Below are 12,440 nucleotides of genomic sequence, written 5' to 3' on the forward strand. Positions count from 1 at the left end.
AGCTTGCTAGTTGAGTGCAAAGGGAATACAGAATGGGTAGCGGAAGAAGGCAGCCACGAATATAGCAACTACCATGTGATCAGCTACAGAAACAAGAACTCTAATTGTTATATTTCTTACTTTGTTATGAATGTTTGGGTATGCATATCTATATATAGATATATATTAAGCAAATATCTTTCTTTCCTTTCTTTTCCCCTTATCATATAACATTGGATTACTGACTTTATTTTTTTGAGATGGAGTCTTGCTACATTGCCCAGGCTGGAGTGCAGTGGTGTGATCTTGGCTCACTGCATCCTCTGCCTCCTGGGTTCAAGTGATTTTCCTGCCTCAGCCTCCTGAGTAGCTGGGATTATAAGTGTGTAACACCACATCCAGCTAGTGTGTGTGTGTGTGTGTGTTGTGTGTGTGTATTTTTTTTTTTTTTAAAGTAGAGATGAGGTTTCACCATGGTGGCCACGTTGGTCTTGAGCTCCTGACCTCAAAATGATGTGCCCACCTAAGCCTCCCAAAGTGCTGGGATAAGGGTGTGAGCTGCCATGTGGAGCCAGACTTCATATCATAGTATTTAAGTATTATTATTTAAGTATTATTAATTTTAAGTATTATTTAAGTATTATTAATTTTACCCCACAGTATCTAAATTATGGAGTATCACAGAGAGGAGTAAACATCATCCAAGAACTTTGCATTCTCCTCCAGGGAAAAGGTTAGTGTGTTTTTTGGTTGTACACAGGATAATGCTATCAGGTTAGGTGGAGCATGAACTTTTTATTCTCTTTATTTGGAGATTAAGTATGGAATAAGGAGATGCATACAGGTGCCAAATTAACAAGGGGTGGACTTACAATGGTTACTTTTTACATGTCAAACTGCAGAGGTGGGGGGAGGGAGTGGGCAGGGTACCTAGATATTCAAATATTTAAATGTTTCTGTGAAGGATTTTGTTTTTGTTTTTGGATGAGATTAAAACGTTTAAGTCAGTAGACTTTGAGTAAAAGCAGATTACCTTCCATAAACTGGGTGGGCCTCATTCAATCAATCCATCAATCAGTTTAGGCTTTAATAGAAAAAGACTTATCTTCCCCTAGGAAGAAAGAATTCTGCCAGCAGAGAGCCTTTGGATTTGAACTGCAACACTAACTCTTTCCCGGGTCTCCAGCCTGCTGGCCTGTCCAGATTTTGGACGTGCCAAGCCTCTACAACTGCATGAGACAATTCCTTAAAGTAAACCTCTATATATTCATCCTATTTCTTTTGTATTTTATTGGGATGAAGGATTGTTTTCAATGCCTTAGAAACATAATTTCAGGCTTGTTTTCTAAAATGAGAGGCATTTTAATTAAGTTTAGAAAAAAAATCTAGCTATCAACAAATAGTGATGTACTGCGTTAAAACTTACTGAAATTCACTGTTGCTTCAGCTCATAGTTTCAAAATTGCTTAATTGCTCTCTCTTGTCTGAAGAGAATAGTGTGCTGGGTATAAAACAAAACAACTGATCAATTTGGAAGAAGGTGCGATTCAGAATTCTAACTCCCATTTTTAATTCTGTTCCTTGCAATCATTAACACACTCTACATTTTACTGAAAGTGTGCTCACTTAAAATATATTTTTTTTCTAGCTGCAAAAGTAACAAACATATCCTCTGAAAGTATACTTTTTCTTCCTTCTATCTACCCACTGAAATGTAACGAATGCCTACCTGGTGCTGAACTGTACTGGCAGTAAATGAGAAAAAAATGGGAGTTTTTCATGGAGTTCATGGAAATTGGTAGTAAAAAGGATACTAAATTAAACACTAATCCTGTCAGTCCTCATTCTCCTCTACCTCTCTTCAGATAGATCCTATCTATTGACTAGTATTTCTCTGTCCTTTATTCTGAAATCTCGCACTACTTGGTCCTGCTTTTAACATAATTCCCTTTTTAGTTCCTCTTCCTCCTGTTATTCCTCAAATGCTCATTTCACTTTAAGTCCGTGCTCTTCCCACTACACCTCCTGAAGAAAAGGGCCTATAGCAATAGGTGAGCTCACAGAGTCTCTCATCCATTAACAACCTATGGAGGAAAAATACATTCAGGTGGAAACAGGCTTAGATACTCTTATAAACCCTTCCCTAGTATCTTCCTTTGAGATTTTATCATTTCTTCAAACTTTAATAAGCATCTTCATGTAGCTGATGCTGCATGTTCTTTATCACAAGGCTTTACCTTTCTCCTAAATCCTAGCCTCAAAGTTCCCACTGCAAGCTATGCAGTAGGATGCCACTGCCATGACGAGTTAAAAAATATAAACTCTTCTGACTTACTCCTATTCAATAAACCTTAATCTCCACTCCAGTCTCAAACCTTAATCTCCACTCCTGAGCCATTGTCAGGAGCCATTCCTCCTTTACTCCTGAGCCTTGGAGATTCCACCTTGGTAATTTAACTATGAAATAAAGCCCCTGCCTTCTATTTCCACAATGCCATCAAATTCTGGTGCTTCCTCACTTCATTTCTCAAGATTGATGTGCACTTTAATTAACATGTCAGTCTCCCTGCCATTCCTCTTACAAGTAATTTTACAAACTGCTTTCAAACTAATATTCATTTATCTCCAGTCTGAAAGCCCCATTCTTAACAAAGCCTTAGTTGTTTCTGTACAGTTGTTAAGCCTGCCTTTTTTCTCATGTTATTTCCTAACCAAATCACTCTTCTTCCTCCTCCTCTTCCAATCCACTGAAACTCAACCCATTCTTCAAGTGCTGACTTGAATGCAATTCTTATATGTATATAATTCAGCAACTGATCTCATACTGGTCTGTGAAAGTGCTTCTGTGATATTCAAATTTTATTTAAAAACTTTTACCTATAGTCTTTTTACGTTAGGACTGCTTCCAAAATAGATTAATGAGTATATCTTTTACTTTATCTTGGTGCTCAGGAAATAACTGTTCATTTGATTTGGTTGACTGCTCTTCAGAGACCTGAGGGTACAGAAAATTGTTCCAGGAGAAGCAGTACAAAGTGATCAACATATATTAACCACCTTTAAATAATGATCTTTTAAACCAAAAGATTAAAGAATTAAATTAGAGACAAAATAACAGACAACTTTCTCAGTTCTGAAACAAAACAAGAACTTAAAGGAAATGGTCGATAGATTATAATTTTTTGAAATATAAAGTTCTGACCAAACAATCTTGTGAAAAATCATGAAGATTAAGGCTTTAGTAAAATGAGTCTATTATGTTTAAACTGAAAAGAAGGAAGTCCCATTAATTCTGCACATTATATAAATGTTGAATATTTCAGTGCAGTGCTCAATTTCTACTAAGGATAAAAAAAGAAAAACTGAATTTATAATAAGAAGGGTTTTTTTCATTCAGAGATAAAAATGTAAAGATATTTTTTATCATTGGCATTGGTTTCTGAGGCTTTAAGCAACTCTAACTCAGTTTTTAGAAAGTTATTTTACACAGTTAAAAAAATATGATATTTATCTCTCAATGATGGATTTACTTCACCACACTATGGGTAGGGAAGCTGGTAGAGAAGAAATGTCTTGGCTGGGTGTGGTGGCTTGTGTCTATAATCCCAGCACTTTGGGAGGCCAAGATGGGAGGACTGCTGGAGGCCTGGAGTTTGAAACCAGTCTGGGAAATGCAGTGAGACCCTGTCTCTACAAAAAAATAAAAACAAATTAGCTAGGTGTGATGGTGCACGCTTGTGGTCCCAGCTACTAAGGAGGCTGAGATGGGTGGATCACTTGATGCCAGAAGGTTGAGACTGCAGTGAGCCAAGATCATGGCACTGCACTCCTGCCTGGGCAACAAAGCAAGACCCTGTCTCAAAAAAAGAAAAAGAAGGAAATTATCTGGCTTCTTTGAGCCTGTCTCCTTCATTCATTCAACCTATATTTATGTTAAGTGCTGACTACATGCCAGGGTAGATATTGTCATAAGATATGTTGATATGGTCCCTGCCCTCATGGAGCATATAGTCTAATGAGGAAAACAGACAAAAAAGTAAATCACCACATGTATAATTATAATAGTGATATATTCTGACTCATGACAGTGAGATGGCTCTTGTCATGGACATGACTTATTTCCATTATGAGTGACACTCAGATGACCCTAATGACATTACATACATTTTAAAAAAATCATTGAAGCATAGCTGTATAATAAAATAAACTCATTAGCATAATTTTATTATTACAGAATTGCAATGATTTTTGCAGTGAAGTATTAATAGACTCAGTTGATTGCTAAAGTGAGTTATCCTGGTGTAAATTTTTATATTCACATCCCTTTCCCACTTATCTTCTGGGCTCTTAATGGTTTTCTTCCTAACAGAGGGTACAGTACCTTTTATATTCTCCTTTAAAAAAATTTTTTTTAATAGAGATGGGGTTTCACCATGTTGGCCACGCTGATCTTGAACTCCTGACCTCAGGAGATCCACCCACCTTGGCCTCCCAAAGTGTTGGGATTACAGGCATGAGCCACTGTGCCCGGCCTAGTACATTTTTATTCTTATCTCAAGTGGTCATTCTGCCCACTCAGAAACTGGTCTAAATGACAACTTCTAGTATTTTTGCCTGTTTATTCATAAGGACTATTTACTTGCACTTTTGGAAATAAGGGGCAAAGACCATTGTGAAATGTACTATGTTATTAGTAGCGATATAACGTACATTTCAAATGTGCTGTATTTAAGGATGTTTCTCTGCATAGCTGACAGCTTTTGCTTATTCAATACAAGTCACAAGTCACTGTGTTGAACGCCATGAATAAAACACCCAGAGCTCTGCCCTTGTAAACTTAAACCTCACGATTGAACTCTCTCAGGAACTCTAATAGACCATAAGTTTGAATGCAAGAACTGTGCTAAAAGTACCTTCGAATCCCTAGTACCTAACACCAATCGTGGAAGATAGCTTGTTCTGAGGGAAATTTACAATACTTTATTTTTTAATTTTTCTTTTTACTGCTCCTTGTGGAGCAGGGCTAACTCATAAGCAGTGTGCCCCGTGTTGGTCTGTATTACTTTGTTTCTTTTTTTTTTGAGACAGAGTTCGCACTGTTGCCAGGGCTGGAATGCAGTGGTGTGATCTCGGCTCTTTGCAACCTCCGCCTCCCAGGTTCAAGCGATTCTCCTGCCTCAGCCTGCAGAGTAGCTGGGATTACAGATGCCTGCCATCAGGCCTGGCTAATTTTTTGTATGTTCAGTAGAGACGAGGTTACACTATGTTGGCCAGGCTGGTCTCAAACGCCCAGCTTACTCTGTTTCTTAATAAGAAAAGGTTCTAGAGCTGCGTACTTACCGGTGAGAAAATTCCGCAGTCGTCCAAACTGTACTTCATATTGCTGGGGTTCTGCCTGGCAAGGGGCTGCAGACACTGTGTTGGCACAACCAGATTCTGATTGCACTAAAGAGAAGAAGATACACAAGGCAGGGCAGGAAACAGAGAGATGATTATTAATCCAGTATGTGGCAGGATGGGTGGAGGAGGGTGCTGTGTGTGCATGCACAGCAACTGCCATTTCAGCAGGTTTCCAAAGTGTGCTGGGTTAAATATGACTGATGACACTTGATTCTCTCCTCGCCCTCCTGAAGCCCAATAAAATGAGGGCCAAGGAAGGAAAGGCATAAAGCACATGACAAGGTGAAAGAGAGTGGACAGGTGCATAAACTCATGAAAGATTCATCAGGAAACGTTTGACCTTATGTTCTGACATTTCACAGGTGCCTTGGTGTGGGTCCACTGTCAACCATTGTACTGAGCACTTAGCAGGCCCTTTCAATCTAGAAATGCATGTCTTCTAGTTCTGAGATTTTCTTGAAACATTTTGATAATTCCTTCCTATCTTCTGAGACTCCTACAATTTCAAGGTCGGATCCCGTGAACCAATCCTTTAATTTTTTTCTCCCATGATTCCATTTCTTGTCTTTTTTACTAACTTTCTGAAAACCTTCCTCACCTTTCAACCCTTTTACTGATTATCTCCCCCTAGATTACTTATAATACCTAATGATTTTTTATTTCTTACTATCATGTATCTAATGGACAACTTTTTTCATTCTCAATGTTTTTTTCCCCCCAACAGGATATGATTTTTGAATCTTAAGTATTAGAAACAAGGTATTTTTGAAGTTTTCTTCCGTTTCTTTCCATCTGCCCTTCTTATGAGATGTAACTTCGAGAGTCCAATGGCCCCTGGCTGTCTGACAGTGAGGCACTCCAGTGCTGATGGAAACTTGGGGTGCTGAGGCTCATCCTCCAGGGTGACCAATGCCCTAACATCACTGTCTTTTGGTCTTTCTTCCTGGGCAAGTTGGACTCACCAGCGAAGGATCATTTACTTGCCTTCCTGGAGCATGTGTGCTGGCTGCAGCATTCTAGGCAGATGAATTGGCACGGGGGAAAGTCTCAATATTCAGTATGTAAACACACACTCACAGACCTCCCATCTGTGAGGTTATGCTTTCTTAAAACAAAAAACAAAAACCATTCTCCTCCTGTTTACAGAAGGAGTGGGGAACACTGGGGAAAGAAGGTGACTAAAAACCAAGTGAAGCCACCTTTAACAGTGTCCTGAATGAAACATTAATGCATTTTGGACAATGGAATATGGATGGAGAAATGACGATGAATACAGCAGGACTGAGGAGCTGTAACAGGAAACACGCAGAAAGGGAAACACAGGTGAGAGGAAAGTCAACCTGTGCCATGAGAAGTCAGAAACAGCCAGAAATGGAGGACTTGCTGCAAGCCCACATGTAGGGGAAGGACTCCTCCTTCTCCTTCCTCTTGCCCCCACCTTTAGTTATTCTATCACTACATCCTATGGATTCCTAAATGTATCCTCTCCTCTCCACTCTCACGACCACTTCCTCAACTGAGGCTGTCCTCACTTCTCACTGGACTGCACCTTCTAACTACTCTTCCTGATTCTACTCTGGGCTGGGCCCTATCAGTACTGCCACTGGACTAATTTTTCTAAAATTCACATGTGAAAACCTGGATACCCTCCTCCAATTTGTTCCCTGGTAAATGTCTCGGTTTCCTTTGAAACTCAGCTTGTTCCTTTGACTATTTACTGACCCCCAAATATACATCAGGAACCACAAGACCTTTTGGGGAGACTTCCTTGGTTTACCAGCCTAATTTGGATGATCATCTTTTCTGCTACCATTGAACCTCCTCCTTCACAGAACTTTCTACCTGATGCTTTTCTATCATCACTTATTTACCTGCCTCAGTTCCCAACTAGAACACTTTGCTTCTTAGAGCTAGGGTCAAATCGTAGCTATCTACGGAACTTTTCAGCACTTGGCCTATAAGCAGATGTTCACTAAATGTCTGCTGAATAAAGACAGATTCTTCTGATTACCTGATTGATGGAAAAATCCAGGACAGAATCTTCTGATAATCATATTTCATGTTTCTCATTTTTCCTGGTGGTTTTCCAGCAACAATGCTTTCTCCTAATAAGCTATCCTATTGAAACTAAGACAACTTAGATGAGCAAAGTTCTGGAAGACTGCTTAATAATGTTCATTCCTACTTTCTATCAACAACAACAAGAATTACTGCTCTCTGGTTCCAAAGGATGCAGGGCAGCAGGAGATTTTTTTAAACGGCTGGATAGCAAGTTCAGAATGAATTACTCTACAGTGGGACAGAGGCCTTGTGAATGAACTCCCCTATTTGAACAATAAGGCACTTAGTATTCTATACCAAGGCCATCATCTGGCCCTGTTTTGATCAAGGGTATCTCCGAGGAGTTTGAAGGAAATGAAGAATGGGTGGATCTGACCCTGAAATAGGTGAATGCAGACTGCTGACTGGGCTTCTGTTAGTGTTTCAGAGGGAGTCAGAACCCACTCCTTTGGGAGCATCCTCAGGTTGTTACTGTCCTAGCACTCTCTTCCTATAGCAATGCCAATGAACCTTGGGTCCTTGACTTCGAAGGTCTATGAAAAGAGGGAGCTGAGGCAATTGCTGTTACTAAGATGGAGGATGAAACCATTAAGAAATGGAACAGGTGGTGACAGATATTTGGAAGAGCACAGAAGGTCCAAGAACAAAGAAGAGAGAAGGATGTAGTCTGAGCATATAAGAAAGGGAATCGGGGCTGAGCTGCAGAAATCATTGCTAACTCCACCTCCACACACAGTCACTAAAGTAGTTTATAATAATCCTAAAGCATCCCAGCAACATTTTTTTTTTTCAGAATCTCTAGTAAATAAGTTGAGTAAAAGAAAGTCATGTTATGCTGGGTGCAGTGGCTCACACCTATAATCCCAGCACTTTGGGAGGCCAAGGTGGGAGGATCACTTGGGGCCAGGAGATCGTGACCAGCCAGGGCAACATCGTGAGACCTCATCTCTAACAAGAATAACAACAACAACAAAAAAATTAGCCAGGTGGTTATGCATGCCTGTGGTCCAAGCTATTTGGGAGGCTGAGATGGAAGGATCACTTGAGCCTGGGAGGTTGAGGCTGCAGTGAGCTGTGACTGCACCACTGCACTCTGGTCTGGGTGATAGAGAGAGAGACCCTGTCTCAAAAAAAAAAAAAAAAAAAAAAAAAAGAAAGAAAGAAAGAAAAAATACATTACATAAAAACATAAACTCACAAAATAGCTAACAATTACAGTTGGCCCTCTGCATCTATGGGTTTCACATCCATGGATTCAAATGATTGCAGACTGAAAATATTTAAGGAAAAAAATTCAGTCCCAAGAAGCAAATTTTGAATTTACCAGGTACTGAATACTATGATGAATCCACGTGAACAAGGTAATATGTAGGTATTGTATTAGGTATTATAAGTAATCTAGAGATGATTTAAAGACTACAGGAGGATGTGTGTAGATGTAACCTACTAGGCCAAATATACCACGTCTTATCAGGGACATGAGTGTTTGTGGACTTCGGTATCCACGGAACGGTCCTGGAACCAGTCCTTTATGGATACTGAGAGATGACTGTAGTTGTCAGTCCAGATGGAGTCACCTCAAGTTTTTCTAAAATAGAATCTGATCCCAAAACAAAAAACAAAAACAAATTTTAAAAACCTCAGGAATGTGTCTCCAATACTAATATTCCAACCACAGATCCTGAAGTACTAATTCACTCAACGAACCTGACTTCCACATGCGAGGCTCCATGCTGGAGGAGAGGGAATCTGTACAAGGGGACAGAGGGAGATCCTGGCCCTAAGGGTCTTGAAGGTTAATTGTTTACAGAAGGAAAAAGTTGCACATATCATCAGGTACAGATAAAGTAACTGAGTTCTGAGGAAAGAAATGACTTAGCCAGGGGAACCAGAGGTTATTAGAAGTGACATGTGAGCATGGCTCTGAATGACTGACAGGGTCTCTGAGGCCAACATCATTCACTTAATGTAGCTCACTGAGGTTTTTGGTCTGCTCTCTGGCACTATCTTGAGAAGAAGGAAAGTATTTCCACATGGATATTGACGTGAGTTCTCCTGTTCCAGGCTCACCCCACCAGACAAGCCCCGATCATTACCCGTGAGATTGGCCGCCATCTCTTCAGCAGTCTGTGACAGCCGCAGTCCTTGTTTCAGGGGACCATCTGAGTCCACATACTGCCGGCGTTTGAGGTAGCAGGACACTGCCATCTGAATCTGCTCGGTACGCACTCGTTTCATGACCTTCGAGGGAGGCAACCACAGGACGCAGAGACATCAGGGGCCTGTGGAAGCAACCCATCCAACTGCACCATTGCAGATGGACAGGATACAAGGGAGAGGAAGACCAGCCACGTGGCTAAGTGGCCTAGTAAAGACGCAAATCTAAGTTCCCTAATACCAACGTGGTATAAGCTTCCACTTTGTCTGTTTCTTCAATGACAATACAGCCAAATTCAATTACAGAAAAGAGGAAAAGCATCGATAACAAAGTCCTTAGATCACCCCCTAAACTGTTTAATACCAAGATTCCAATCAGCCCCATGAAACTTTTCGTTAGAGAAGCTAACAAAAAGCAAACAGGGTCAGTCTGAAATTTAGGGCCTTTGATTTCTCCTGCCCACTCTCTGAGAGAGGTGTTAATTAGCAGTGAACCAGCCAAAAAAGCAGGCAGGAGGCAGTACCAAATCAAAGACCACAGAAACTAGATAAATAGATGTTAACAAAGTATGAAGTTAACAATGGTGACGGGGGTTGTGATATTTTTTCTTAATAGCAAGGAAAAGGCTGCCAGCTCTAAGTAGGGGAGTTGCAAAATGTGTTTTCATTTTAATTGTATAATATTATTTACCTTTTTCACTCTTTATTTAAACCACAGGTACAGAAAGGCAGCACAATACTAAGAGAATATGTATATGTCTCATAAATTCCTGTAAGAAAGGAAAGTGGTAGGAAGTGAACTAAACAGAAGTAAATTATTTTTGAATAATTCAAGCTAATTTGTGGGTTCACAAAAAAGAAAAAGAAAAAAAGAGAGGCGTTGTTTCCTTTGACTATTGAGTTTATCAAGAACGACAGGAGCCCTGAGTATTGCCACAGCTTCAAACACTACTTTGCCAGAAATAAAAAGTCCAGATGACCAATGACAGCTTGATGAATTTTGTGGGTTCACTTTTGTCATGTAAAACATACATTCCCTTCCAGGACCAAAATATGGTGCCCATTTTGAAATGCATTGCATATACCCATACACACACAATCATCCCTACCAAAGTAACATTCTCTAAATCAAGGTTTCCCAGTTGTTTTGTGTGGGAGATCTGTTTTTGATCATTTATTTGGATGTGTTTAAGTTTTCAGTTTCAGTTACATGCATTTGAATTTTCCTTTGAGAGTTCTTCCATTCTTTCTTTTTTGAGACAGTGTCTCGCTCTATTGCCCAGGCTGAAGTACAGTGGCAAGATCTCAGCTCACTGAAACTTCCGCTTCCTTGGTTCAGGTGATTCTCCTGCCTCAGCCTCCTGAGTAGCTGGGATTACAGGCCCATGCTACCATGCCTGGCTAATTTTTACATTTTTAGTAGAGACACAGTTTCACCACATTGGCCAGGCTGGTCTGGAACTCCTTACTTCAAGTGACCTGCCTGCCTTGGCCTCCCAAAGTGCTGGGATTACAGGTGTGAGCCACCATGCCCAGCCCTTCCATTCTTTTTTAAGATGTAAAATTCCACCTTTTCCAGAAATCTGTTTTTTATTTATTTTTACTATTTTTTTTTTTTAAGTAGAGATGGGGTTTTGGTATGTTGCCCAGGGTGGTCTCAAACTCCAGAGTCTCAAGTAATTCTCCTGCCTCAGTCTCCCAAAGTGTTGGGATTACAGGCATGAGCTACCACGCCTGGTCTTATATACTCTGAAGACCTACTCTTCAATTCCCTACAAGTTATACAACAGAACAAACTGTGAAGGCTAGAGACATACAAGTATACAGACATATATATTTTAAACTGTATGCACAGAAGGATTACATTATCTGTGCATTTTATTTCTAGATTGCCAAAGAGTTAAAATATTTGTTACACAGAAGGGGTACTAGGTCTGTGATTGTTAAAAAGAAGAACACTGTGGTTGTGAATCAGTGACATAATGAAACACAATAATAAATTTCCATATACTGAACTCTCCTTGCTATGAAATTTACCTTGGTTGGGTATGGTGTATTATCCTTTCACTCTATTGATGGCTTAGGTTACTTTTTAATTGGGCTTTTTTTTTTTTTTTTTTTTGCTAAAACAGGGATTCCGATACTTTAAGAGTGGGGTCCCTGCTCCATTATCTGTGGCCACTGATCAGCACTGCTCTATCAATGATCCTCCAACCTGGCTGTACATAAGAATCCCTTGCGAGTGTGTGAATATGTATATATTATTTCAGCTCTGCAGATTCCAGCTCAGTGTTATATTTAGAGAAAAAAAATTACATGCACACAGAGGCTGTGACAGTACTGCCCTTTCCCAGTGTGGCCCAAAGTCAAGACGAATCAACCCAATCAGTGCCTCTTCCCATCACTTACTATAAAGCTGCTCTTCACCTAACTACAAGAGCTCCTAGTCTGCGGACATTCCCAAACAAGCCCAATTCCCTACTCTAGCTGAGACCGAAACCTTTCTGGCTTCAACACTGCCAATCTTTTGCTAATTTGGGAATGGATATACATTTTAATGTATGTCCATTTGCATTCAAATCAGATGGGACTTGATCTACCAGTTTGCCTCTGACAGGAAAAAACCCTGTGTGTGAAGGACACGGGAATGACTGCTCAGGAAAACAGACCTTGCGATGTCACAGTGTCTTCAAGGTGGGACAATATACATATGTGTCTTAGGAGGAAGGGAAAAGATGTGAAGTTATGAAAGAGTAAACAGAACGGAGTAAACATGAATGATAGTCAACATGGACCATATTTAAGATTGCTAGACAATAGTTTGTAATAGTGAGTCTAACACA

The 12,440-nt window shown here is 40.1% G+C and overlaps 1 protein-coding gene across 5 annotated transcripts in view; it reads right to left on the reverse strand.

The window, feature by feature from the left end:
• Positions 1-12,440, reverse strand: part of TAF5L (TATA-box binding protein associated factor 5 like) — a 31,534-nt gene that overhangs the window by 10,387 nt on the left and 8,707 nt on the right. For 2 of the 5 annotated variants that reach the window (XM_039464315.2, XM_003940764.4), the window contains exons 2-3: positions 9,537-9,681; positions 5,320-5,424 (exon numbers count right to left, since the gene is read on the reverse strand). In XM_039464315.2, the coding sequence (XP_039320249.1) occupies positions 5,320-5,424; positions 9,537-9,678 (247 nt within the window). In that variant the 5' untranslated portion in view covers positions 9,679-9,681. The other 3 variants (XM_039464316.2, XM_074385307.1, XM_074385309.1) reach the window with 3 other exon arrangements.

This window comes from Saimiri boliviensis, chromosome 14 (genome assembly GCF_048565385.1).
Source record: "Saimiri boliviensis isolate mSaiBol1 chromosome 14, mSaiBol1.pri, whole genome shotgun sequence".
Lineage (NCBI taxonomy): Eukaryota > Metazoa > Chordata > Mammalia > Primates > Cebidae > Saimiri > Saimiri boliviensis.